Source organism: Chlamydotis macqueenii, chromosome 2, assembly GCF_036417535.1.
Source record: "Chlamydotis macqueenii isolate bChlMac1 chromosome 2, bChlMac1.mat, whole genome shotgun sequence".
NCBI lineage: Eukaryota > Metazoa > Chordata > Aves > Otidiformes > Otididae > Chlamydotis > Chlamydotis macqueenii.
In genome coordinates, this window is record NC_141557.1 from 113,267,344 (window position 1) to 113,294,063 (window position 26,720).

At 37.3% G+C, this 26,720-nt stretch overlaps 1 protein-coding gene across 4 annotated transcripts in view; it reads left to right on the forward strand.

Moving 5' to 3' along the window:
* Positions 1-26,720, forward strand: part of MIB1 (MIB E3 ubiquitin protein ligase 1) — a 76,047-nt gene that overhangs the window by 39,398 nt on the left and 9,929 nt on the right. For 3 of the 4 annotated variants that reach the window (XM_086740712.1, XM_086740713.1, XM_086740715.1), the window contains 6 exons: positions 13,492-13,624; positions 14,008-14,094; positions 16,903-17,064; positions 22,753-22,934; positions 24,253-24,445; positions 26,041-26,119. In XM_086740712.1, the coding sequence (XP_086596838.1) occupies positions 13,492-13,624; positions 14,008-14,094; positions 16,903-17,064; positions 22,753-22,934; positions 24,253-24,445; positions 26,041-26,119 (836 nt within the window). The remainder of the gene's footprint in view (positions 1-13,491; positions 13,625-14,007; positions 14,095-16,902; positions 17,065-22,752; positions 22,935-24,252; positions 24,446-26,040; positions 26,120-26,720) is intronic. The other variant, XM_086740714.1, reaches the window with a different exon arrangement.

Consider the following 26,720-nt stretch of genomic DNA (forward strand, 5'->3'; position numbering starts at 1 on the left):
CGAAGCTTGCAGACTTTGCCTCTTCAGTGTTAATGAGATTTTTTCAGACAGAAAAAAGGAGAGTAAAATTTGAAATGACTGTACAGATTGGTTATTTTTGCCACATTATCAGCTCTTGGTTATGTTTGATCTAGTCACATACCTGTGACTTCAGATTTTTGAGCTGAAGACGTGACTGTGAAGCGTAGGCGTGTTTTATATCCGTTGCCCCAGTTAGTTTTAGATTTGCATTGTATCTTGTGAAGAGAACTTCATTCACGCTGCAGCTAGCAGCTTAAATAGAGGCTGCTTTTAGAGCTGACCTGACTTTGCACATGCATACCAGTAGTTCTTCAGAGCAATAAATTCTACTGGACATTAAATAAAAAAGTTAATATCTTGGAGTAAGATGTAGATTTCATATATTGTTGTCCTATAGCAAGGACTATGTCATCTTTATGTTCATAAACTAGCAAGTAGGAGATTGTGGTTTAAAATGGAATTGTAATTTTTCCTCATGATTGTCTTATTATTTAGTAGATCTCTCCTTATTTTTAGATTTGCAGATGATTTGAACTGATTGCCAGTAGAATTTTTAACTGTAGTGATTTATTTGAGAGGTGGAGTTTCTCACCTCTACATAGTATTAATGAATGTCTCAGGGACTTATGTGCTGTGTTGTCATGAAGGTCCTCAAAGATGCAAGTTGTGAGGTAATCAAAGAGTTGTACAATTATTTCCTAAAGCACTAAAAGTGATTTTTTTTCTTTCGTATTTGCAGTTCTGACAGTAAGTGTAGGTTGAAGCTTAGTTGAAGCTAAGTGCAAAAAAAAAAAAGTTCCTAAAACCTTTTATTAAAGTATTATGTCAGAAAATTATTTGAAATAATATTTTTATTCAGGCTGGTTTGGAGCAAGAATATAATCTCCATTAGTAGAGACCTATAATTAGACGGCAGATTAGCCTGTAGCTCTTGAGGTCAGTGACAAATTTATTATCTTTAAATAGTAAATAATATATCCAGCATGTACAAGATGGAAAATACAGTTCCTACCCTGTGGAGTTTCCTCCCTTGTGCAATTAAAAAAAACAAAGGAGGGGACGGTAGAAGGAAAAGAGGGGTGCCCAGAAAGTAGACCTGCCCTGCATTACCAATACTGTTCAAGATTGCTTCCTTTTGATCAGGTGTGGGTTTTTTGGGTTTTTTTTTTTTTGTCAGTTCTGCTACAAAGGGCAACAGACTTGAGGAAATATACAAGAGACAATAAATCATTGGAAAATGTTTTTATTTCACTGTTTACCTATCTTCTTTATAAATGTTATAAGAGATAAATTTTCACTGAATATGGACAGACTATTAAACACCAGTAGCTATTTTTTTACAAATACAATCTTGACATTTTGGAATACAGAACTTGCTATGCTCCTTGTTACCTCCCATCTTCAAGCTGCCTAGAATAATTGAACTCATCTGCAGAGAGGACTGCATAATTACTCTGAGCAGACTTAGTGTCCAGTTTTAAAAATACAAAAAATCCTGTAGTAATCAATGCATAGCTACAGCTGGTTGAAGGGGACCAAATCCATTGAAGAGGTGATTTGGTTCCATTTTACCAGCTTTAGCAAAGCATTGGAGTGCAGGGAGGTTATAATTTAGTAACACATTAAGTACACGAGCGGTTCACAAAGAACATGTGGCTTTCTTCTCTGTTACATGTTTTGTTTCTAGTCAATGCAAATGTAAATTACTTCACTAATTTGGAGATGGCAAAATGAATGCTGTGTACCAGAAGGGCCTGTACAGAATCCAGGTTTGCTCCTTCCTTGAGGCTCTTTGGATGAGTCTCAAATCAAATCATAGTTACAGTTTTAACTTTTTCTCTACTGTAGAATTTCAATATTGCAGACAATGACCAGAAACTGTAGTCTTACAATTTCTACTCATGTAAAGCTCCTTTGCCTCTCTATGTTAAGCTTAACAGCGGGAAGAAGGTTTCAGTTTCCTCCCTGTCGTCCCCCCATTCATTTTCTGGCAGGTTCCCTTTTGCAGCTGCTTTAATGCTGTAGTTGGTTAGCACAAGTATAAATGTCAAGTGCTTTCAATTCCATTACTATATCTCTGGTTAGTATTAACTCTTTAGGAATGATTACATAATAAGCAGGATAGGGTTGGTTTGTTTTTTTTTTTTTTTTTTTACCCTAATTGTATATGTAAAAACATTTAATGCCAGAAAAATACAACTTTTAAAGAATTATCTGGGCTGCATCTGGTTTCTTCTAAGCTAAGTTCCTTAATACACTTCTGCATGCTCACGTAGGGTTTTTTCATGTTGTGTGCTGAATTCTCTTTGAGCTTTGACTGCAGTGGGAAGCAGGGGCAATCTTAGTTCAAGCCATTCACTAGTAATGAGTATGTCAAGTATAGTCTACATCTGTTTGTTGCATAGTCTGATGCTGGTGAGAAGATTTATGTAAATATATTCCAACACCATGTATCCTAATAGAAACATAGCAGGTGTGTCACTTGGACTTAAGCATTAAAGATGGCTATAAAATTAGTTTCTATTTTTACCGGTTATACAGGAACTCTTTTACAGATACAGCTGCTCAAGTGCGCTTTTGGATGGCAATACAGTTTCATGTACTGGCCATATCGGGACAAAAAACGACCGTGGAAAAAAAGCTGTGTAGCATTTGATAATGTCAGCATCTGTTATCCCTGTCAGTCACACAGTTGAAATGTTTGAGTTACAACTGTGTCAGCAGATGCCCAAAGTTCAACGTGTGCTCAGTTAAAATTGAACAGCTGATCTAAGTGATGGATGTGACATTTTAGAGTGACTGGATATGTATTCTTAGAGATAAGCTAACATGAACTAGCAGGAAGCAATGTCAACATATAATTTTAACTTTCGTATCACTCTGAACTGTCATTTTGTTTCGGAATACCATTGCAATATTATACAAAAAAGACAAGAAAGAACACAACATGACAAATTGTTACCAAAAACCTTTTGAAATAAATCTAAGCTGTTAAAAAGTTGGTCTGATTATATAGTGGAAGTGAAATCAGTTGATGGTGAGGACAGGAACTCTTCAGGGAAAAAAAGCAAACGCTGAGCACTTAACCCCTCTGTAAAGCTCTTGGTAATACCAAACTGCATCTGTGAGCATGATCAAGTTCAGTAGGATCGCTCTGTTTAGAAAAGCTACTACAATTTGATTTGTTTCCCACTAAAAACAAGTTTTCATTTAGATGTTAAGATACTGCAGTCTTCATGCAAAAACATCTGCTCATAAGAGAATTAGCTTTAAAACAGCTACTAATATTTTACTTAAGAAAATGGTTCTGATAAGATAATGTTTCTTCTTGCATATATGCTATTCTGTAGTTTCAGGTAGTAAAAATGGCAAGCTATGTGTAGTATTAGCTATTTGAGAATTATGTGAGTATTTAAAAATAAGATTCTCCATCTAAAAATGGTGCATTGCACCCCCCCGCCTTTTTTTTTTTCTTTTCCCCTTTTTTTTTCCTCCCAGACATTTTAGTTTGGGAGGTCTTTAATCTACAAGGGTAGGGTTAGAATCTTTAATCCGGCCCAAATGTACCTACTTATCATGGATGTATCCTGTTTAATAACTGCTCTTAGAAGGCTGCTATCATGAATAGGAATGGCTGGATTGATGAGGCAGGAGGTCTTTCCTCATATTTTTTCCTTATTCCTGAATTTGATGTTGAGCATCTTTGCTTAAGTTTAATTAATACCATTTTTAGAACTTGAAACTGGCAGGACTATTTCTTTTGTAGTTCTTACAATTTTCCGGGTGCTACAAAGTCATATTTTCATGGCCAATCTTCTTAAATTTGCATTTAAAAATAAATTCAGCTGTAGTTGTGACTTGTGTTTTCATTTAGGAATCTGTCAATAGCTTTAATCCGCTGATCCACACGAGTGACTGTGGCCTAGAACTCTCTGTATTGTCACTTGCGGTGCATAAACCTGACACTGCACTTTGTATCGAAGAGCTCAGTGAGCATAATAAGTGCTGATTTGGAGAAAATTCTAACTTAAGTCTCATCCATTAAATTGCAGAAGTTATCATACTCAATTGTTTTTGCTATCCTTTTCTCTAAGTCGCAGTCTTAGTTTCTTAGCTGTTTCTGCTGGTGTCCTGGTTGCAACCTGTAGGTTAAATATTCTACAGTAGATGTAAATTTAAATACTACTATCTGAAGTACACAGAACTGGCTGTGATTAATAAAACAATGCTTTGTTTTTAATGGGCTACGTTTGGATAATCAGGCTTTTAAGGTTAGGATCTATTAAGTGAGGAGTACTGGTGATGATAAATTTTGCAGTTATGCTGCAGTCTTAATCAGTGCATTTCAGGGGTTCATTTCCAGCCTTGTTTTGAATTCTTTATTTACAACTAATGTTCTGCTTAACAGCTGTGAACAATTCTCTCTACCCACTTTTATAGTCACTTAATTTAATGTTTTGTGATTTGTTATTAACAAGTATGGGTTATTTTGGCAATACCAGCTGACCCTTAGCAAGTTAATTTGTCACATGAATGTCATTCAAACAAGAGGGAAACCTGTTTCTTCCAACAGCTGTTTAGTTTCCTCTTACTGGTTGTTCCGTGCCTGCCAAAAATACATACTTCTTTACATTCCATAGCATTGTATGTTCATATGGGTACATAAAGAAGTATGTACTCTGAGCAGGTACACATAGAGTTGCTTGACTACCTGTTGGATGAACCTGACAAGTATTTTGCTGCTTTCTGTTGCTATCGTTAAGTAAAGCTCAGGCTGACAATTCTTTGGAAGAAAAATGTTATCATTAACTGATGGTGGAAAATAAACTTATCATTCTAACTGAACTTCGCAGTGCTATTTACCTGCATAGTAGCTTTAAAGCTGGTTTATAGTTCATTGTTCTGGGATGGCATGGACATTAGGAGTACTTTTCCAGATTTTTTGCAGCCTCTTGCTGTTCGTTCTGAGTGACCACGTTTGAGTGGAGAGTTGAATCACTGGTAGCTTTGCAATGTGTTTTCTTGGAATTTGTAGTTGTATTCCATTGTAAAAACTTCGACTTCCTCCCAGGTCTTCTAGCGGATTTTCATGCTGGTGTACAGATTGCATCTAGTGTCCTGAAGGGAAGTATAGACTCATCTAATATGGCAGTTATAAACTTATTTTTCTACCCTCCCCAATCCCTTTTCCATGCTTTTTGCATCCCATCTGGTATTCTGCAAACTCTTTGCAGGTTTATACTTTTTTGTGCTCTAGTTCAAAGTGAATTTTTTTTTTAAGGAAAAAACCCAAACCAAACAAAAAAAAACCCAAAACCTCAAAAAAAATACGTACCCCCCAAAAAACCAGCAAAACAAACCAACAACCAAAAAAACCCAGCACATGCCACTGGTGATCCTGCTTATCGTAAAGATTATGATGTTGACTTAAGAAAACAACTTTTAACTGCTGTGACAGGTTTTGAATTGTTAGGCCGAAGGTCACATGTGAAAGCTAATACCTATTCAACATTTCTGCAAGCAGCTTTTCTCTTTTTTTTTTTTTTTTAAATTGGCACTCACCTGCTTCAGTCAAAATCTTGTCCACACTTGAAATATTTGACAACTAAAAAAAAAACCCTCAAAGAAACAAACCCCAAGTTTAACCCTGTTCCATCAGTTTCTGTGTGCCTTGGTTTGGAATGGTAGTTAAATATTTGAAGTACAGTACGGGTTTGACTTCTAAAGGGCTGTCAGCTATAGCTTACGGTTGCTTAATTTGCATTTCAGGAGTTGATTTGGGTTACAATGAAAAGTAAGCTCTGTCTTTACAGCATTAGAAGGTAAATTTGAAATAAGCTTAACAATTAGTAAATGCAATAGTCGTTGTAAGGAAGGCTGAGAGCAGAGGAAGTAAGAATTTCTGCAGCTCATGACAAAAACCTAGTGCAGCTGATAGAGAGCAAATCAGAGTGTAGCAGTAGCTAGCACAGTACTACAAGGAGAAACAGCAATGCAGCATTAGAATCTCAGCAGTCACATTCTAGTTTTTAAGTAGGTTGTTTTCATGTGCAGCTGAGATAAAGCACCTTGAAAATTTTGCTTAGACCCACTTGAGAACTCTGGCATTGCACTACCACACCATTTATTAGATTTTCTTTTTAAAGTTGGTAATTTTTTTTTCAGTTGTACATAGGAAAATAAGAATATATTTTACTGAAATGAACAATCACTTAATGGCATTGCAATTTTTGAGTTTATCTTCTTTAAAAAGAATTCTGCCTACCAAGCAAGTTGGGGTTTTTTTTGCTATGAAATTTGGACTAATGTTGTTTTCTTTCAACCTGCTCTTTACACTACAAATGCTTGATACTTCAACACACTCAAAATTAAGCTGTTCCCAGCGTAGAGGGATTAATATAACAATAAAAAAAAACATTCCAGTAAATAAGTTATACATGCAGAAAGTCATAGTCATCCTTTAAACGTGCAGAATAATGCAGGTCTCCTGATGTTCTATTACCTGTAAGCTTAGTATCATGCAGCATTTGCAGTTGGAAGAGAGGTAATGACCTAGAGACACATCAGCAGCAGCCATCTCATCCTGAGTGCTCTCTCACTCTATTCGCTGAATCAGCTCTTCGTTACATGGGAGGGGGAGGCAAGGGGGGGGGCGAATGTCGGTGCATACAGTACCTCACCACCTTAAATAGATAAAACTTAGAAGAAAAAAAAAAAAGCATGAAGACGGGTGCTTAATTGGCACCTGCTGCCTTTTTTGGAATGCTAAAATATTGATGATGTTGTATAGAAATTATACCTTATGTCTGCTGGACTGAGAGTTAAGACTCCAAGGATAGATGCTAGGCAGCCAAGGAAGGTGAACTTAGCCCACTGTCAGATGAAAATCATCGCAGGGGAAAAAAAAAAAAAAGAAAAAAAAAAAACACCAAAAAAAAACCAAAACCAAGCCCCTAAAAGTTTGAGTTGCTTCCAAAAAAAAAAAAAGACACCAAAAAAAAAAATAGCGATCGTCTCCCCCCTCCCCCAGCAAATATTGGTTTCTTCTAGTTCCTTGGATATTGCACTGCATCTTTTCTTGCTTGAGGTTATGTTTCCAGGCTTAACTGTAGGCAGGTCTGGGTTGAAGCTACTTTCCATCTTCAGAGGTCAAGTCTGCTAGCGAGGTCAGGGCTCCCGCATGCACACTACACGGAGAAGACACTAACCGTATTTCCCACTCAGAGGGCACCAGCAAAACTGTTACGGCTTTATAGGCAGCTAAGCATTTGAAACATGCACTCCCAGGCAAACAGGCTCTCTTGTGCCTCTCTCTTCCCTGACCATATTTAGTCAACCATTGCAAAAAATAGTCCCTCAGCTGTCGATTGTCGATCCGGCGGCGGAGGGAGCCTCTATCCCGCTTTCTGCCTATTGATTGTGCAGCCTGCACATCCACCGCCGCTCAGCCATTTGTCCCTGGGTTTTTTTAGCACTGCCAAATAAAGCGCTCGCTCGTCCTCCCAGTTAGATTTCCCAGGTTTTCACTGAGCTTGCGCTGCTGCTGGTAAACCCTGGTGAGGTTGTCACTATACTTAGAAACGTTGGAGGGGGGAGGAGAGAGAGACAAGGAGAAGGAGGAAAAAAAAAAGAGGCAGCCCTGCTAGTAGCAAGATATGGAACAATAAATATCCTGCGCTGCCACAGCAGGTTGTGTAACCTGGTTTCTGGATCAGCGAAAAATGCCATGAGTAACGACGCACTGATTAACCTGAGGTCTAAGCAGCCTTGTCCTCCATCTAGTTCTACATTTTCAGTTGCAAATCGTTCTGTAATTTTATAAATAAGAAGTTGGTACTGATTTGTGGCCCAGGATTTCCATATTTAAATCAAGTTTGAAGTTATTTGAAAAAACCTTTAATTTGAAAAACCTTTATTCATATAATTCCGTACTGTTATGTTTAGTAACTCCATAGTATTTTGTTTATAATGTTTAGCCATGAAATTACTTTAAAAAAAATTAAATGCATGTGTAAATTAGGTGCCACTGTTCTTTGCAAAAACTCAAATGTTTCAGAAGAAAAGAATAAAAAAAAAAATTAACAGATCAGTCCATTAATCTGACTTTCAGGTGCTGCACAAAACTGGCATATAACAAGACCAATAACTACACATTCAACATATGAAAAGGAGATTTCCTTATTCATAGGGTGTAAATGCAATGTTTTCTGAAGAAAAGAATAAAGTAACTGAAATCTGGCCATTTAAATGCAACACTCAGGAATCCAAATAGTTCAAGACTTTCTTTATATTTTTCAGACAACATTTTTCATGCTGCTCAGGAGCAAGAAGAGTGAAAAAGCTGAAAATCCCTCGATCTGAAATTAAACTAACCTGTTAAATGAAAAAGTAATCTCAATGAATATTGATGTAATTAGTAGTTACTAATATATTAAAGTTCAGTGCTGTAGGGTAAAGTGTGAATTGCAAGTCCTGAACAGACTGCTGTCTTGGACTTGTACTTCCCTTGCTTCCTCTTTTTGTGTTGACTTTGTCCTGTGCTTGGTAGCTGCTTACCTTGTAACTTCTGTTGCAGTGTAGCTTTCTGGTGAAAGTCGCATCTTTTCATTTGTCTTTCTTCAATTTCTTAAACACTGAAGACAAAATTGTTATGTAAGATCTAGGCTAATACAGAATACCTTCTTGAGAATTCCATATAAATTTATATACCTCATTGTTTCTTTAGTTTCAGATATATTGGAATCAATTTTTCAAATACCAAGAGATACTTGAAAATCTTAGAGACAAAAAGAAGGAAACAGTCTGTCTACTTAAATGTGTGCTAACTGAGCCATCAGTCAGATATGAAATATTAAGCTCTAATTTCAAGATACAGCGTACTCAGTAATACCAGTCTAAGGTATAGTCTGTTCTTTGTTACTTGTTCCTGAGGGATACTTCCTTCTTTGTTCTTCCAGTGTAACTCCCTGTACTGCACAGCAAGTGTAGTGTGAAACAGATCAGGGAACTGATTTGGCTTGAAGATGTGTGCTGACGTACACTTAAGATCATATTTGTTGCCAAAAATAGCACTGTCCGACTCCTGTGTTACTTCTTGCACTATGTTGGTACAAATATTTCTTTGGCTTCACAGTGGGCAGGCTCAGAGTACTATTCTGTATGAGAAATAATCCAACAAAAAGGGATGACTCCTTGGATGCTGTGCTGGAACCACTTTGTGGGGGGCAAATTGAGCAGAGGTGATAGTCAGAGGACAAGAATGGGATTAGTAAAAAATAGTCTTGCTTCTGTTGTGTTGTAAAATGTATGTCAGACTACATAGTCTTAGAAGAAAGCTGCAATGGAAACTGTCTTTAAATCTGACCTGTTCCTTCAGCTGTTTGAGAATGAAACAGGTGAACAGGTTTAGCTGACCCAGGGGTGAGAATAAGTGGACAAGAGGCTGTGTATGTTGGGTGTGAATACTTCAGGTGAGGATTGCTGTAAAATATTTTCTGTTATTATACTATGTCACACTGAGGCAGTGGAAAGCTGACCTGAGGGAGGAGAATGGCAGGAGAGTGGAGAAACTTGTAGTAGAAAGTGCACTGAATCGTTACAACCCTTAGAGACACGATTCCTGGTAAGTTTATGCTGATCTGAGACGTTGCTTCTGGAAAGGGCAGTATGCCCTCCCTGCAACTCTAGCTTCATCAGTTCCCTATTCCTGTCACTTCTAGTGATCAAGGAGTCACAGGGTAAGTTGAATTATCTCATCGATCTGTCTGAAAGCAAACTTGCCAAATCAGGAGTCTGGCAGATTGCTTCATTCACTAGACAGTGACGTGTCTGTAGAGCCAACATAATGCAGGAACTGAAGTGCAGGGAAAAGTGGAATTGTGTCTTTTAGTAGCAATTTAAGTGTGCTTATGCTGATTGTGAAGTAACCTCTCTATTTTTTGATGCCTAAATATCTGTTCTTTAAAAAACCCAAACCTCAAAAGGCCAAACAAACAAAACCACCTCACCACCACCTGACAGCTCCCCAACCTTCCCTGCTTCAATCATTCTGCACTCAAATTGCAGTTGGTAGCAGAGAATTTTTTCTAGTTTTTCTTTACGTATTTTTTAAACAAGGTGGAAGGATACCATTGCACTTAAAAATTTTAAATCTCAACTCTAATTGTACACAGCATTCTCAGGTAATGCTGATGAGCACCCGTGGAAATTCTATGAGTGAAATACTGCATAAGGGAAGAGATTTTAAATATAAGTTGATAATGAGTAATTATAACTGATGTTAAAACTTTTGCTCGTAACTGATTTTTTTTGGTATGTCTAATGTTGGTAACTAGTGTTGAAACAACTGCTCTATGTGGCTAAAAATGAGTTAGTGTGTTGTTCAGATCATCTTGCTTTAGTAGTAATCTTTAGATAGCATAGCAATGATGTAATTTCAGTGTTTCAGTAAGGGTTTTAAGCATCTTATCAATAATCTTTGCAGCTAGTCAGCCATGTAATCTGTAACAGTTGAAGACACTGAAGATGATAGTCTAAAGAGTTTTCTTCAGATTATTTCGTGGTCAGGGTTACTGTTAGATTTGCTGATTTCTTGGTCTTTTCAGTACAATTACAGTGAAAGTCGTCTGTGGTCTGTTTTACTGTGTACAAGATAAAAACAAATTTTCAGGACCACATCTGTGTCGTAGTCCTGAAAGTGGAGCAGTACCACTATGCTGCTTCTTTAATACGTTGTGTGGAAAAGTGAATCAAGAATTACTGTGTAATTGGCATGCAACATTAATTCACTAATATGACTTTTTATGGTACAATGCATGCCTCTTCCAGTGAGTACTGTTCTGAATGGTAACCACTTAGCTGTCACAATTTTGGCAGCAGGTCTAGAAAATCCTGCAAAATAGAATAGCTGTAGGAAGGAAGGCTGCAGTGTGAAGGAATGGGATCTTATGCACTGAAAAAAACCTACCTCTCTCAGGTAATGAGGAGGAGGATGCAGCAACTGAGCATCATAAAAGAATTTGCCATTTCTAGTGTATTAATTAAACCATCCTTCCATCCTGCTGTCCAGTAATTTAGCACAGTCTCGAAGAGAGATGTGGTCTATACTGGCATAGGCGAAAGCAACTGAGGAGTAGTTAATGGCCCTCCGATGCTTCACCGTGAAAAGACAGAAATCTATTACATATAGAAGCAACTTGTTTTGTTGGTCCTTCTGGTTTTTTTCAGTAGGACCAATGCGTTTTAGAAGCATCCAGAAATGTATCAGGCATCTCGTTTATGAAAGCAAGATACTCCCAAATATTTTACAGTTGAAGTTCAGATGAACATTTTCCTGGTATTTGTTTGTTTGTTTGTTTTTCCCCCAAATACTTTTTGTTGTTGGGTTGTTTTTTGTTTTTTTTTTTTCTCTAGCATGTGAGAGTGCTGTAGAAGATGTCATGAATAGAAGCTGAGCAATGGTTCACAATGAGCAATGTACAATCTATTAAGTGGTGTTGTCTTATTTTTCTAAGTGATTTGGACTGTGAGGAAGTGAGAAGCTTAGTCCTGCTAGGAAAACAAAACATCCTAGAAGGTTGAGAATGGTAATATTTGCTTACCTCAAGAAAGCTGTGATTATGATGGAGTCTAAAAAGACTGAGATAACCCTCAGACTGCAAAATGCATTTGTTTCCTGGCCGAGCGCTTACGTCCAGTCTGTGGATGACAAACCTCTAGAGCAGCCTGGCTGTGGATGCTCCACGTAGCAGTTGTTCATGGGTCTCCTGTGGGCTTTTGTGATCCTGCAGCCTGAAGATGTAGTTGCTTAGTTGTGGTTCCTTCAGACGCTCTGAATCTAGGGAAAAAAGTGACTGTTACATTCCAACTGCCAGGATGGTGTATTAAGTGTGAAACTGAGGATTTCTGTTGGGTACTCGGTGTAGTAGCAGAACATGGAGTCAGAGTCCGATAGGATAGTGTCCAAGCAGTGTGTAGGAAGGAGTGCACTTTTATTGGTACAGTGGTCTACCTCATGGACTCTTACTTCTGATTTTCAGGAGGACTTATTAGAGTGAACTATCCCAGAACCACAGCGTTTTATTTTATAGGAAACTCGTTGGTTTACTGTAAAGGAGACCTTAGGAGTGAATAGCACTTAGGTGGTATGGATGTTCAAGGTAACTGACTATTGGAATGAATCAGGAGCTCAGTTGTTACTTGGCAGCGCAGTCATCTTGTTGCTATCTGTTGAGAATATTTTTAAGTAATTAAGCTGAGATGCTAATTTTATGAGGGTATTTCTGATACTTATGTTTTCCGTATCAGGTGACTAATGAAGAACTGTTTAATTCAATTATAGTTTCTGCCTTGCAAGGTGTTCTGTGACTGAGTTTTTTCCACTTGCATTAGCTAGTATTAACTTGTATTTTGAAGTTTGAATTTTGTGAAGAAGCTCTATTTCTTTTGTAAATAGCATCTTATTTCAACAGTAGGGAAAGATCAGATGACAGAAAAGGTTTCCTGGCACAAGATTATAGCAGTTTCTGGTTTTCTGTTCATCTCTGAGGAACTGTCATAAAGGAGCTGCGTGTGCTGTTTATAAAGATAAGACAAAAGGAATTAAGTTTAGTTAGTTACCTATTCCAAGAGCTTAGTGAAGACATGTAAACTTAAGAAAAGTGTATTTCTGAGAGAATACAAGACTGAGCAATTTGTTTATCTGGTGTTGTGTTATTAATACCCTTAATACTGCAGTCTTTGGAATTTGTGGATTTTTATCTCCTTTAATACTCTACTAATCGAGTTGCTTTTCCCCACCCTTGAATTTGAGATGTAAGATAATAAATCCCCTGCCTTTGGTAGGCATCTTGGTAAGCATGTACAGAAGAGGGGTGGAGTAGCAGACGCTGCCGTGGTATGTTATACTCAGCCACTATCTGTTAACAAGAATATTCTACTAGTGTTCACTTCATGGTTTCAGCACTTATGTTGTCTGTGCCTAAGAGGTATTACTCCAGTTTCATGTCAGAAATTGAAAACTCTTAACTGTTACAGCCTGTTGCATCAGTTCATAAAATGATTATTTTAAAGAAATCTAGTGTAATGAAACCTGCTCATTAAATAATAAAGGATGCTGTAAGGATTTTGAGGGAGAACAATTTTTCTCTATGTTTCACAATTTGTGTGAATACTTTTTTTAAGGTAATTTTTACTCCTAGGAAGCATTCATGTGACAAAATCTGATTCCCACACTCTTTTTTGGATATTGTATGGTTTGTTTATATGCTTCCTTTAGAAGGAACAAAATTATTATGCCTTGGAACTTCTGGTATAGCTTTTTCACCCACTTTCTATTTTAAAAAAAAATACTAATGTTATTTTAGCTACCACTACTCTGTAGTTCTGAGAATTAATATGTTTTACTGTTGTCCCATTGTCATTCAGATATATTATACGTGCATTTATGCTATCTCTGCATGTTTATTTCAGTGCAATGCGTGTATTGTTGTCCAAGTTACCACGACCATGGATTGTTGATGAGAAAAAAGATGATGGTTACACTGCTTTGCATCTGGCAGCTCTCAATAATCATGTGGAAGTGGCTGAACTTTTGGTGCATCAGGTAGGACTCTTTTTCTCAGGAAGATTTAAATATCATACTTAGGTTAACTGTTTGATGTGAAAATAGTTTGCTTCCTTACGCCTGCGATTGCAATGCAGAAGCCATCGAGCAGGGAAGGATACGTGGTGAGCTCTGAAGGTCAGACTTTCTTTTGAGATCATTAAAATGGCCTAATGGTGCAGAGGGACTGAAAAATTTGATACCTAGTTTGATTCAACAGATCACATCTGTGCGGTGAATAATTAAAGTATTTAATCACTTCTGCTCTCAAAACTCCAGACTAGGAATCATATTCAGGGTCATGTTCAGTGCCCTAATGGACTGCCTTGCCTGTAGATGAATTGCTGGGATGATAATGCTCTAATGCTTTGTATGTCTTTCAGGGCAATGCTAACCTGGATATCCAGAATGTTAACCAGCAGACTGCTCTGCACCTTGCCGTTGAACGACAGCATACACAAATTGTTAGGGTAAGTATCTTATTTGCAGTAAGCCGTATGATTGACCCAAACTGATTGTAGCTGTTAAGAGATGGATACTTCATTAACGTTTAAAAAATGATTTAACAACATGTAGCTGTTGAATGTTTGTATAATTAATTTTGATCAATTCAGAAACCTGACAACTGGCACTGCAGGTTAATTGGTAGTATGAAGGACACTTCAGGTGTGCTAAATTTTTGCATGTGTACACTGTAGTTTCCTCTACGCAGCTGCCAATTCCAGCATCCTTCCTTGTTGAGTAAGGGAGATTGTGTTCCTCTGCCACTTGTTGAGTCTCATAGTCCTGTAATGGGACCTTCAAATAGCAACTCTTGCTGGAGTAATTTTTCTTGCTGGTAGCTTTTGCAAATTGTAGCTAAGTGAAACATCTTTTTACCAGTTTTACTACTTTTCAGTGTTCTGCCTGTGTAACTTTTCCTGTTATTAGCTTGGGAGAGCTGTAAGCAGTTACAGAAGTACCTTACTGGTGAAAGTAATACTGTTTCTGTTTTTTGCTTACAAAGTTGCAAAAGTTAATACTTTTAACAAAAGTTCAACAAAACTTGGTTTCTGGCACAGCTTGCCCATTCTGCCCTCTGTCCATATGGGACCTCTGTGACTGGATTGCTAGCATGGGCTGTTGAAGCTCAGAAGGCACTCATTGCTGTGGTTCCCTGTGAGTAAATACATCAACCTGGCCTTGGCCCTCTGGATAAATTTCTTTTTTAGTTTGTTTTTGTAGAGTGCGAGTCATCTTATATTAAAAACTGTCTCTTATTGAGGCCTATAGAGAATTACACTCCCTGCACAGACCTGTATCTACAGTTTGGTTTAGCGTTATTTTGCCGTCAGGTTTCTCCATCTCCAAGGGTTGGGGGATGTGGTCCTATTACAGTGCAACATGTGATATGACGCTATATCTGGAACTACTTGCTACCAGAAGAATGGTTTCCTAGAGTCAGTGTCACTTGTATCCTGCAAGCTATTCGGCAGCTATATTTGGTGAGCTCTTGTGCCCTTCTGCAACTGACACGATACCTGGGAATACAATACTAATGTAGCAGATGAGCAGGAAGGTAGGCATGTAGAAGAACTAGTATGTGTATTGGGCTGACATGCTTATATCCAAGAATGTTTAAGTGAATGACCGTGTAGAGTATCTGTACTTCAGAGTTGGATTAACTTTGAGAAGTCCTAAAATAACTCGTGCAGCCATGCAAAGGACATGTTGGCTCTGTATTTCAAAATTAATTCCTATTGGGTACCTTCCAGGGCTGGTTGTACCCTCAGGAATCTGTGGAATAGTGGTCAAAGGTAGCAGAGTTCTTTTAAAAGCCCTGCTGCCGTGACAAAGGGTAGTGGTTTGCTTTTTTTATTTTTTATTTTTATTCTTTTTAACTTTTCCCGACGCTTTGAATATCCATGCTAGCTAAGGATTTCAGGTTGCTCTGAAAAGAGTTCTCTTATACATTTTTCTTTTAGGAGAAACTGTTAAGCAATAAATAGCTAGTGGCAGACACAAGGTGTGAATATGAGAAAGAAAGTTTGGGCCAGAGCAAGTCCATTTAGAGAGTATAATAAGTTGAGGGAAGACTGTTGCAACTATTAGTTGATTTTCTTGGTTTCACTTGTGGAAGAAAAGATTGGGGAAAATAGTAGGATACAGTAAATTAAGAGGCAGATATTTCCTTGAAAATGAAGTTCTGAACTCCTTTTAAGCTATTTTCCTTTTAGCCTTTTCCAGAGTCTGAGATTCTTTGGTTCTGAGAGACTGAGATCCTTGCAAGCATGTGGGTTTTGAAGAGGGAGATTCCCCTTCATGTAGTCCTGTTTCTAGGCTGTGCTTTTTGTCTCTGTTGCTAATCCAAATTTTGCAGAGCAGCAAAATCTCAAAACTAAAATTAAAACCTCAGCTGTTATCTACAGGTTTCTGAATAGTGACAATGACAGGATTTAATTTTTAGGGGCAATTGTCACTTGTCAGCATGTTTTGATTTGTTTTAACAGCATATTTAAGAAAGTTCTGGTGCATCGAATTACGAGAGAGCTGTATGCAAAGGCAATATGAATAGCATGGCCTGTGCTGCCTTATGCTTACTTTCATGTCATGTGACCTGGAACTTGTGTCTAAAATTAGCCTTAAAGACAAGTCTTACTGTTCATTACTTTCCAAAGTGTTCTGAGATATTATTTAATAGTGTCAGTGGTTTTTATACCTTCTGCTGAATAAGGGTAAACCTAAGTACATGGTTAACTACTTTGCTAATGGGAGGACACTAAATTAAGTCATAAAATTTAGCATGGTGTGAAAGTGGTGATTTTTGAGGTCATTGAAACCTAATAGTAAAGAATATAGACATATCTAAAGGACTGCCCACTTGTTCTGTTTCTGGTCTATTGCTGTAATATGTTATGTTGTTTGTTTGTAGTTGATCTCGTAAGATTTAATGGTTTTGAATGATAGAAAGAATCCTTTAAAACAGCATCTCTTTTAGTGCTCCCTCAGAGCACAGGCAAGCGTTAGGTTTTTGCTGCAATAAGCTTGATATTTGAAAGAGATAAATGCTTCAGTTGAGGGTTGAGTTCCAAGTATGGAACATAAATGAAAATAAGGTCAACTGAGAATGGTAGCAAGAAAAAAGAATAACCCTTTTGGACCTCCTAGAGCATCCTAGACCACAGTTTGACTGAAATTAATTTTAAAAGTAGTAATAAAGTTTTGGGGTTTTTCTTTGTTTTTGTTTTGGTTTTTTTTTTTTTTTTTTTAGTTTTAAATTGGGTTCTCTCTCTCCTCAGCTCTTAGTCCGTGCAGGTGCTAAGCTGGATATTCAGGATAAAGATGGGGATACTCCCCTGCATGAAGCCCTGAGACACCACACCCTGTCACAGCTCCGCCAACTCCAAGACATGCAAGATGTGGGCAAGGTAGATACTGCTTGGGAGCCATCAAAGAACACAGTAAATAAAATGCATTTATTTATTCCTTTTTTTCTGTACGTTTGTTTCTCTGTTTGTGCAGTTTGTCTAGTTCTGTACTGTTGAATTGGTTTTGGCAGCGTAAGTTTATGTACACATTCTGCATTACTGCAGTGTAGGCAGAAATCATGTTGTTATATGTGGCTTTTCACATGTAATCACTGTCTTTGTTATAGAAAAATGAGTGATTTAGTTAAAAATATTTCTACAAATCTGTTTTCCATAGTGAACATGTATGGCTGCCAAAAAAATCCAAAGCAACTTTTTAGGAAAGAGAAAAACCGTATGACAGTACAGAATAAGACTGAAATGCTGTTTTCTGTGATTTAATGTCGTGCATGATTTTGTAGCTTTAATTGTTTAGCTACTTCTGTAACAGTCTGAAAGTTTATTCTGTTATAACAAGGCATTCTTAATCTTCGTATGTTTATTGTTATGCATCTTCCTGGTAGAGTTCATTTCAGAAATTGTGCTGTAGTAAGGAAATAGTGAAAAAAAAGTCCAGATAATAAAGATGAAAATGTTTTATTGAAGAAGAAATGCTTACACCCAAAAAGCTGTATGAAGACCATGTGCAAAGATGAAGTTTATACTTTTGCTGAAAGGCAAAGGAGAAGTAAAATTCTGGAGAGATTGGGACTGAGAAAAGCAACAACATTTTTTTTCTTTAAATATTAGAGATACACAAGATAACAGTGGATCAGATTTGTTGAATCATTGGTTATACCAGTGTCATAATATTTTTGTAATTTATCTGTGAGTGGGTGCTAAGTTTTGCATTTCATTCATTAACTTTGTTAAAAAGCCTTTCTTCAAAACAGTAGTTCTACTGTACAACAAACAGCTTTTAAACTGATTATTTATTAACTCACTGAAATGAGTTAATTTCAGGGAGAAACTCTTTTGCAGGGCCTGTTGTGATAGGACGAAGGGTAACGGTTTTAAAATAGAGGAAGATAGATTCCGACTTGATATAAAGAAAAAATTTACAGTGAAGGTGGTGGAACACTGGCACAGGTTGCCCAGGGAGGTGATGGATGCCCCATCCCTGGAAACATTCACAAGGCTCTGAGCAACCTGATCTGGTTGAAGATGTCCCTGCTCCTTGCAGGCGGGTGGGGGTTGGGCTAGATGACCTTTAAAGGTCCCTTCCAACCCAAACCATTCTGTGATTCTATGAAATACCATGGAATAAACTTTGAAAAGCTATTTCAAATATGACTGGCATATGTAAGAAAAAGCTTGTGTCCTTTTAAGTGAGAGGAAGAAAGCAACTATAGCTCAAGTGTTTCCATGATCAGAAATGGACTCTATGAGAGGTAGCCAAAATAATTTGTATGCATATATTTAATTCTGAAACAAGTGGGTGGAAGATAAAGACTTTTTCTCTGATTCAGCACTTGATAAATAGTTTTCTCTGTTGCCCATCTCATTAGTGACATCCACAATGAAACCAGAGTTGTTGTGTTTCAAGTTTTTCAACACAAGAAGTGGGTTTTTTCCTACTACCTTTTTGACTTTTAGTTTTGGGGGATTTATGTTTCAAAGAATAAGGTTGGATTTTTTTCTACTTTGATTTAAGCTGTATCCTTGGTTAAGGGGGGAAAAAAAAAAAAAAACCCACAATTTTTTGTTTATTTTTTTTTTTAAATGATAGAAGGTGAAGACACCACAGCAAACAAAGTCAGTCCCTGCATGATTGTGTATCTGATCACCTAAAAATGTTCTAATGTTTAAAAAAAACCACACAATCAAGCAGTGCCTCATATTGTAGCTTGATCAAAATATTGGTCATGGTTTTGCACTTTGTTTAGTTGCAGAGAAAATTTTTACCTAACTAACAAATCTGGGAGTTATAAGTGGTATGGAGAAGATACATGCCCTCAGAAGTGAAAATTTGCTTATTTTATTTTTTTGTGGTAGCAACATAGAATGTGGCTGAAATGTGAAAGATGGAGCCAAGCCTGGCTATAAAGTATACCTGAAAACTCTTTAAGATGATCAGCAGATCAAACTATCTTGAAAATGTTGTTTTGTGGAAAATAGCACATGAGAAAAATAGTTGTACCTATCTACCTTTATTTAAATAAACATATTTTTAAAATGCTATAAACTAGATATTACCAATAAAAAGTTTTAATAGTAAGCCACCTTTGACTCAAAATCATATGTCAAAAAAAATACAAGATCTAGGCTGCTAAAATATGTGCAGGCATCTGGGCCTTCAAAGCTATCAAGGACACATTTGTAATTTGTCTTCTGTAGGATTGCAATTACAGATAATGGATAATAGAGGATAAATAGGATTAATAATTTAGTCTGGAAAACAGTAAGGCTTTCTTTTTGTGAATATGATGACTTAAATTGATGGAATCTCTATTTTTTGATTATTTTTTATTAATTCCTTTAAAGACTGGGAAAACATGTCAGATTCCTTTAGTCGATGTGATAGCAAATCTGATAAATCTATAGTATTTTAGAGGTTATTTTTACTTGACTAAATTTTAATTCACTTTGGAATAGTCTTGAATATACCAACCTACTGAGCCTTGTAAAGTGCCTCTTTGTAGTATAGTAATTCAACAGATAATGCTTTTTTTTTTCAGTTGAACGAACTGAAAAAGAACAAAAAATTCATTTGCAAGATTTTGTGTTTGATATGAAATATATGTATTGAGTCATGGTTTTTGTAGTTGATAAAGTCGATCGGACAGCAACTTCATTGAAATTCTACCATTTGTTATTTTTTGCTTTGCGCACAGTTTAAGATATGACACCGACTTTACTGACATCATGAACTTAGTTCATAAGAGGAATTATATGGAATAAGTTCTTTAGCATTGATTTTTCTTTTTTTAGTAGTTCCTTCTGAATGTCAACTTTAAGCTGGTTCAATAACTAAACAAATTTTTGTCAGATTTCTTCAGCAGTTTTTTGATAGACTATTTAAAATGCATATAGCGAAGAATCTTGATAGTACCCAAAGCCTTACCCATTTTAGGTATCAATCTAAAAAACATTTCTGTGTTCAAGTGCTATGAGCAGTGAACCCTATTTCTTTAAATAATTGTTTTTCATCCAGCACATTGTGATGACTGTACAGCTGGGAGGAGGAGAAATTTTCTGAAGTACAGTCCCTGCCATCACAAAAGCAGTCATTTCAGTTGCTTTACTACAGATGCAGTGTTCCTTGATCTAGGGTGCTTTTTATTCAAAATAAATGTGTTGTTCACGGACTCATTTATTATAATTTTAATGTAGGTATCTTTCAGAGCTTTGAAACACTTTTAATATTGAAAATAATGCTTCTGTCTAAATCCTAACTTAAACTAAAGAAACTCTAATGGAAGTCAGTTAGGTGTTTACAACTTCAAAGACTTAAAAAAAAAAAAAAAAAACCCAAACCTTCAAAAAAATTTAGTTGCAATTACTTAAATTATATTTATACTGTGTGGGTTACACTGAGTGTTTTCCCTCGCAGGTGAATTGACTGGGACTAGCTTGTGTTGAGGTATCTCAGGACTAGCACCCTTCAGAGGAGGCTTGCTGCAGCCATACTAGGCCCTAGGACATAATGTTTGTTGTTGTGCGTGGGTTGATTATTTTTTCTTTTTCATTCTGTGTGCCTGAAAAGTTGCAGACTACCAGAGAAGTGTCACGGGACGCAATATTGTCTGGATGTTTTCAAAGCGTACAGCACGTAGAGGCATTTTAGGGCTCAAGATTTTCTTGAATAATGTTGATGACTGTTCCATGTGGAGGAGCCAGTCTTGATGTAGTGTATATCCATGCCAAGTGAAGCAAACTGTCCTGTTAGCTGTGTTTGATTTTTCTCTTGGAGACACAATAGCTGTTTCGTTCAGGAGCAGCTCAGAGCCCATAATGTGCAAGTATGAATAGTAAGAGAGCTCTTGTCCCAGCAGGTACGGAAGGGCTAGCAAATTGTTTGATATAGGCATGCTGCCTTCTCTGCCAACCTTGGAGCAAATCGCCTTTCACTGGGCGTTGCGCTACCTTGATTGCATTACTGACATGGTCTGACGTACCCAGACTGAAGCTAGGTAAAATCTCTGCTTCACTTCAGCCAGCGCTCTAATTGAGATGCAGAAAAGTGGTCTGAACTTATAAACGGAAATGTTCTGTGATCTGAACACCACAAAACAATTTCTCTCTGTAACTTACTGGTTTTCCTGGTATGAAGTCTTTCAAGCTGTACAGTTCTTACCTGATCATAGGGAAGAATGGAGGACCATGGATATCTGTGAACCGATTAAGTGACCTTCAGGAGTCTTGTAGCACCTCAGTAATCCTTACTGGAAAAAAAGTATAGACTGAGTTTTAAAAAAAAAAAAAAATTGCTTCTCCAGGAAACTGGGTGGCTGTATGATGAGAATAATCCTGCAGTTATCAAGGCAGGGCAAAGACTTCTAATACATATTTCACAGGCTTCAAGACATGAAAGACCCAAACTGAGGAATGGAGGAAATAACTAGAGGGGTTTTGAAAACTGTTTTATTCGTAGTTCAGACTTCAAGATACGCAATCTTTAGGGCTGCAGTGACAGATATGTAGTATTTAAAATTTATTCCTGTATGCTGTTGTGTCTGAAATAGCACATGTAGTTCTTTAAATACAAAATGGTTGTTAATCCAGCCAAAATTGCTTAATTTTTAGGAGTGATACTTAACATCTAGCTTTTAGAAGATGAGCTACAGGCATAGACTGTACAAACTGAAAGTGGCATGGAAAGATATACATCAGTCAGGTTGGGCACTTACATCAATGAATGGGAAAGAGGTGTGTACAAAATCCTGCTTCTATCCTAGTGTCAAAGCCTTCATAATTCTGGAATTCAACATTTAACTCCTTGAATTGGAGCTGTCCTAGCGATGCCAAAGCTGTTCCTTTGAATACAGTCTAGCGGAGTTTGAGGGATTCTTAGTGGTGCCAGCAGTTTCCTGTTATATGTGGTCTGCATTATACTGATGCATTTTATCTAGTCAAACTTTAATACAAAAAGTTAGCCTTTTTATTTTTCTAGTTGGCCCTGTGAATCCCACATAATAGGTATGCTAATAGAGAAATACCATAATAGTTGGAAGAGGACAAAGGAGCATTACATGATTAGGACAGGAGGACAGGCATGTGAGTTTAAATCCCTCCAGGCTGAGAAGACAACTGAAATGAAGTCTTTCTTGGGCATGTGCTTTACTCACTAGACTAAGAGTAAGTGTGCATTCACTTCTCTGCCCCACTATGTTTTCAGTCCAAGTGTGGTGGTGGTAGCATTTTGTTTGACCTCAGCAATTTTGGTATACTTCAGCTCTGTTCTGAATACCTGCTGAGACTTTGCCCTTTACAGTGCTTCTATAGGAGGACAGCCACTTCACAAGTGAGCATAGATGTGCAGGAGATTGAATGCTTCAATAGCTGAACTATTCCTTGCTGAGTTTTAGTTCCTTAAAGGAAAGTTGAGTATAGCTGACTCAAAAATAAGCAACCATACAATTGTTTTTATTTTTAGTTCTAGAGACACTTCCTTGGGCTTACAGATTTGTACATATATGCCTGTATGTGCATGTGTGTGTGTCAAGTCATTTTCCTTTAGTCAGACTGTTCTTAGCTGTTTAGAGAGTCTCTCAAGATGCTTACTTATTTGTTCTCTTTCAGTTAATAATGGGACTTGGCACACAGGGAGCAGAGAAGAAGAGTGCAGCATCTATTGCCTGTTTCCTGGCAGCCAACGGAGCTGACCTCAGCATTCGTAATAAGAAGGGTCAGTCTCCTCTCGATCTCTGCCCTGATCCTAGTCTCTGCAAAGCATTGGCGAAATGTCACAAAGAAAAAGTCAGGTTTGTATATTCATTAAAAATGCAGTTTCCAAATATCCGCTTTCTGTAAGTTAACAGATGTATTTAAAGCATTGTGCCTTTACTAGCAATAGTGTTAAAACATGCAAGCTTTTTCCTGACTTTCAATTAATTCTTTATATTCTGTGGTATATTGAATGCTATTTAGAAATGCATTACTTGAAACTTACACAAGTCTCACAGGACTTCCATAGGTGTAAATATGAGAGGCAGGAGAATGGGAAGGTGGCAATGTGCAGGTGGAGGTTGGTAGAACTTCAAACCATCTCAGAGGGGACAGGGGAAATCACTGAAAAAATAACTAAGCACTGCGACAGGTTGCGCAGGGAGGTTGTGAAATCTCCACCTGTGCAGGTTTTTGAAGACTGGAGTGGGCAAAGCCCAGTATAACCCAGCGTGAATTCAGCATTGACCCTGCTTTGAGAAGGTGACCTCCTGAGTACCTGTGAACCTGAATGATTGTATGAGTATGTAAAAAGAGAAGGAAGGGGTAGGCCTGCTGTCTCAGAAGCACTTCTCTAGGAATTATGATTTTGGTGAAATGCCATGTTATCAAGTACATCAGTATGAGAAGTTTCAACTTGGTGCTTGTCCTAGTTGTGTTTCCACCATTGGGTTACATGATTCTCATCCTTAATTCCTGTACGGAAATCAAAAATATACTTTCAAAATATCACGGAGAGGCTGTTTTTGTTGATACTGACCTGGTGTGTAAAGTGCTTATTTTCTTCAGAGTCTTTCTATCTGTGTCTATCCCTCTGTCTCGGACCTCATCCCTGTGGCTGCTGTTCTTTCTCGCCACCTTTTATGGGCTTGTGAGGGCTGTAGGAATAAGCTGGTTAAGTTCAACACACGCTCCCCCTGCTGGGTGAGCAACAGCATAGGACAAAGATCGGAGAAGAATTTGCTGTGGGAGTCGGGGAGTTCTTTTACAAGCCTGTCGTTTGCTAAATATTGGAAGTGCATTGAAGATTAAGGTGTTAAGCTGTACAGTTGTGAATTTACAGGGTATGTCTCTGTTAATAAAGAAAACTCTTATGATGGGAGGGAAGGGTTTTCTACATTCATGAGATGCTAGTCTAACTTGTGTGGCCCGTTTCTGTACAACATCTTGTCTGAATATGTGACCTTGCATACTGATGTCAATTGTATGTTTAGGAAAGTGCAGTTCAGATTGCTTTGTGATGATACACTGATGCCTGAATGCGTAGGAGTCTATAGATAAACAGCCAATTGGTGTACATTTTAAGTGAAGAATTTTAAAAATTCTTGAAAGTTTGACTGCAAGGTTTCTTTGTAGTGGTCAGGTTGGTTCCCGAAGTCCATCTATGATCAACAATGATTCTGAAACCTTAGAAGAATGTATGGTGTGTTCAGACATGAAGAGGGATACTCTGTTTGGCCCGTGTGGACACATTGCCACGTGTTCTCTCTGCTCACCACGGGTGAAAAAATGCCTCATCTGTAAAGAACAAGTTCAGTCTAGGACAAAGGTAAAACCTTCCAAAGCTTATTGGTCCCCTTTCTGTTTTTAATGGAAAAGTGAAAAAAGAGGTCAAGAAATAGTGTAGTATATTTTAAGTGGTATTTTGCCTTACAGGATTTGTCTCACTGGATAGAATTAATTTTGTGTTGTAGTGATATCTTGTCCCAGCATTGTCTGTTACTCCCTTCTGTTTGCCTATACTCATGTCCTACCCTTCATCCTCTCTCCATCTTGTAGTGTTTTTATTGTTCAGGTCTTCAGAGTTCCTAGTACAGTCACTTGAGGATGCTGTATTTAAATAGATTTCCCATCCCACCCACCCATTCTTCTTAACAGAGAATATTTTTCTCTGTTAAGATAAATTGCAGCTTTTCCTGGAGTGTAATTTCCTTCAGTAATACTCAGTTCTTCTGAGTTCTTTTATTCCTCAAGGCTGCTTGGAAAGATTATTTGCCTGTAAACTGTGTTAGTTAATATGTGCTTGTTTTTGAAGTTAGTAATTAGTTTCAACTTTAACCTTCTCTTTCTTTGGAATAATGAATTTCATCATGCTGTCTTTCTCCTTCAGAGTATCAAACAGTTGTGCCTTATTTTGGGGACCTAATCCCAGTAACGTCCTCAGGTTTCTTAACTGGTTGCTCCCAAGTATTTGTGATTGTATGAGTGCATCCTCCTTGCTTTTCTGTTTGCATATTCTTTTATTCCTCATAATCACCAAGTCTCCTCCTTCTATTGCTCTTTGGCTGTTTAAAAAAAAAACAACAAACCAAATCCCCAAACAACCAACCACAAAAAACCCCTCATGTTCCACACAAAGATTTTCTGATCTGAAGAAAACCCCACTCTATTCTTTTAATCTTTTTCCAAATACATTTGACTAGTCTGTTTTTGTGGTATGTTGGTTTTTGGGTTTTTTTTTTCTCTGCCTCAGAGTAAATATAGGAATTGTAAATACGAATTTGTACTGTTTTTACTATTGACTCTCTTATTCTTGCTTCTAGTGGTGTTCACTATTCTGCAATGCATATTTTCAAAGGCCAAATATTAACATAGTGTGAGCTCCTTTTATCTTTATTTTATCTTTATACTTCTCTTACACTTTTCTGTGTAAAAACTTACAGCAATATCTGCAAGGCTAAGAAAGGAATGAACCTGGGCACCGGTTCTATGAACTGGAAGAGGTGGTCCAGGGCAGCATGGAGTGGTATATGGTGTCTATGGTCACACCATAGATACAATTCATCACATTGAAGGGCTTGAGAAACCTTAACCCAGAATATGACAACAGATTACTGTGAAAGTCTCTTATAAGTGAGTTTAAGTATCTATGGTGGCACAAAGAAGGAGAAAAGAATAAAGAAAAAGAAACACTGTCTTAGCTGCTTCTCTGTGCCTAACAGTGTACTGAACATATAAATATTGCCAGGAAATAATTAGAAGTCAGAGTGAAAACTTAAGTTGCGTTTTGAGATGCTGAATTAGTTAAAATAACACTAGATGGAGCTTCTTGACGTCCACGTGCCTTGCCAAAGAGAGTATAAAAGCAAATTAACATAGACAGCAGGAGATAAGCTTCTAATATGTGTTTATTGTTCTTCACAGATTGAAGAATGTGTAGTATGTTCAGACAAAAAGGCAGCAGTGCTTTTCCAGCCTTGTGGTCATATGTGTGCTTGTGAGAGTAAGTAAACTTGACAGGAAGTTCTTTTTGAAGTAATCTTGAAACAGAACTTTTTAAATCGGATTGCTAAAAGCTCATTAGTAATCTGACTTCAGGTCCAATTTATTTGATAGTCTGGTGTGATAGTCAGAATTTTGGCATTATTTAGTGTGCTGGTAATGAAATAATTGGAGGTCAAACAGGATATTTTAAAAAATTCAGAAGGCAAGAGCTTTTATGTCTGAATCACTTAATTGCAAGTAGGCTTGCTAAGATTATAGAAGCCTGCTGTATATCATTAAAAGTTCTGAAGTAATTAGAATTAATTTTGTTGGTTTGCTGCAGCTTTTTTAGGGCATTCAGATGTGCAAATGGTGCTTAAAAGAATATTGTAAGTAAATATTTAATATGCTTCATTACTAATCTACAGATTTCACAAGGGCTGTATTTTTCCCTAAAAGACGCATCATATATCTTTGTAAAGAACACCAGTTATGATTCACTCTGATTTATCTTTGTGCGGCAAAAAAAGACATAGAATTTCTTTTGATTTGAGAATATGTGGATGAGAATGCAGCCATCACCTTGTCACCAGACATTTCAGGGCTTTATTGAAGGGCCA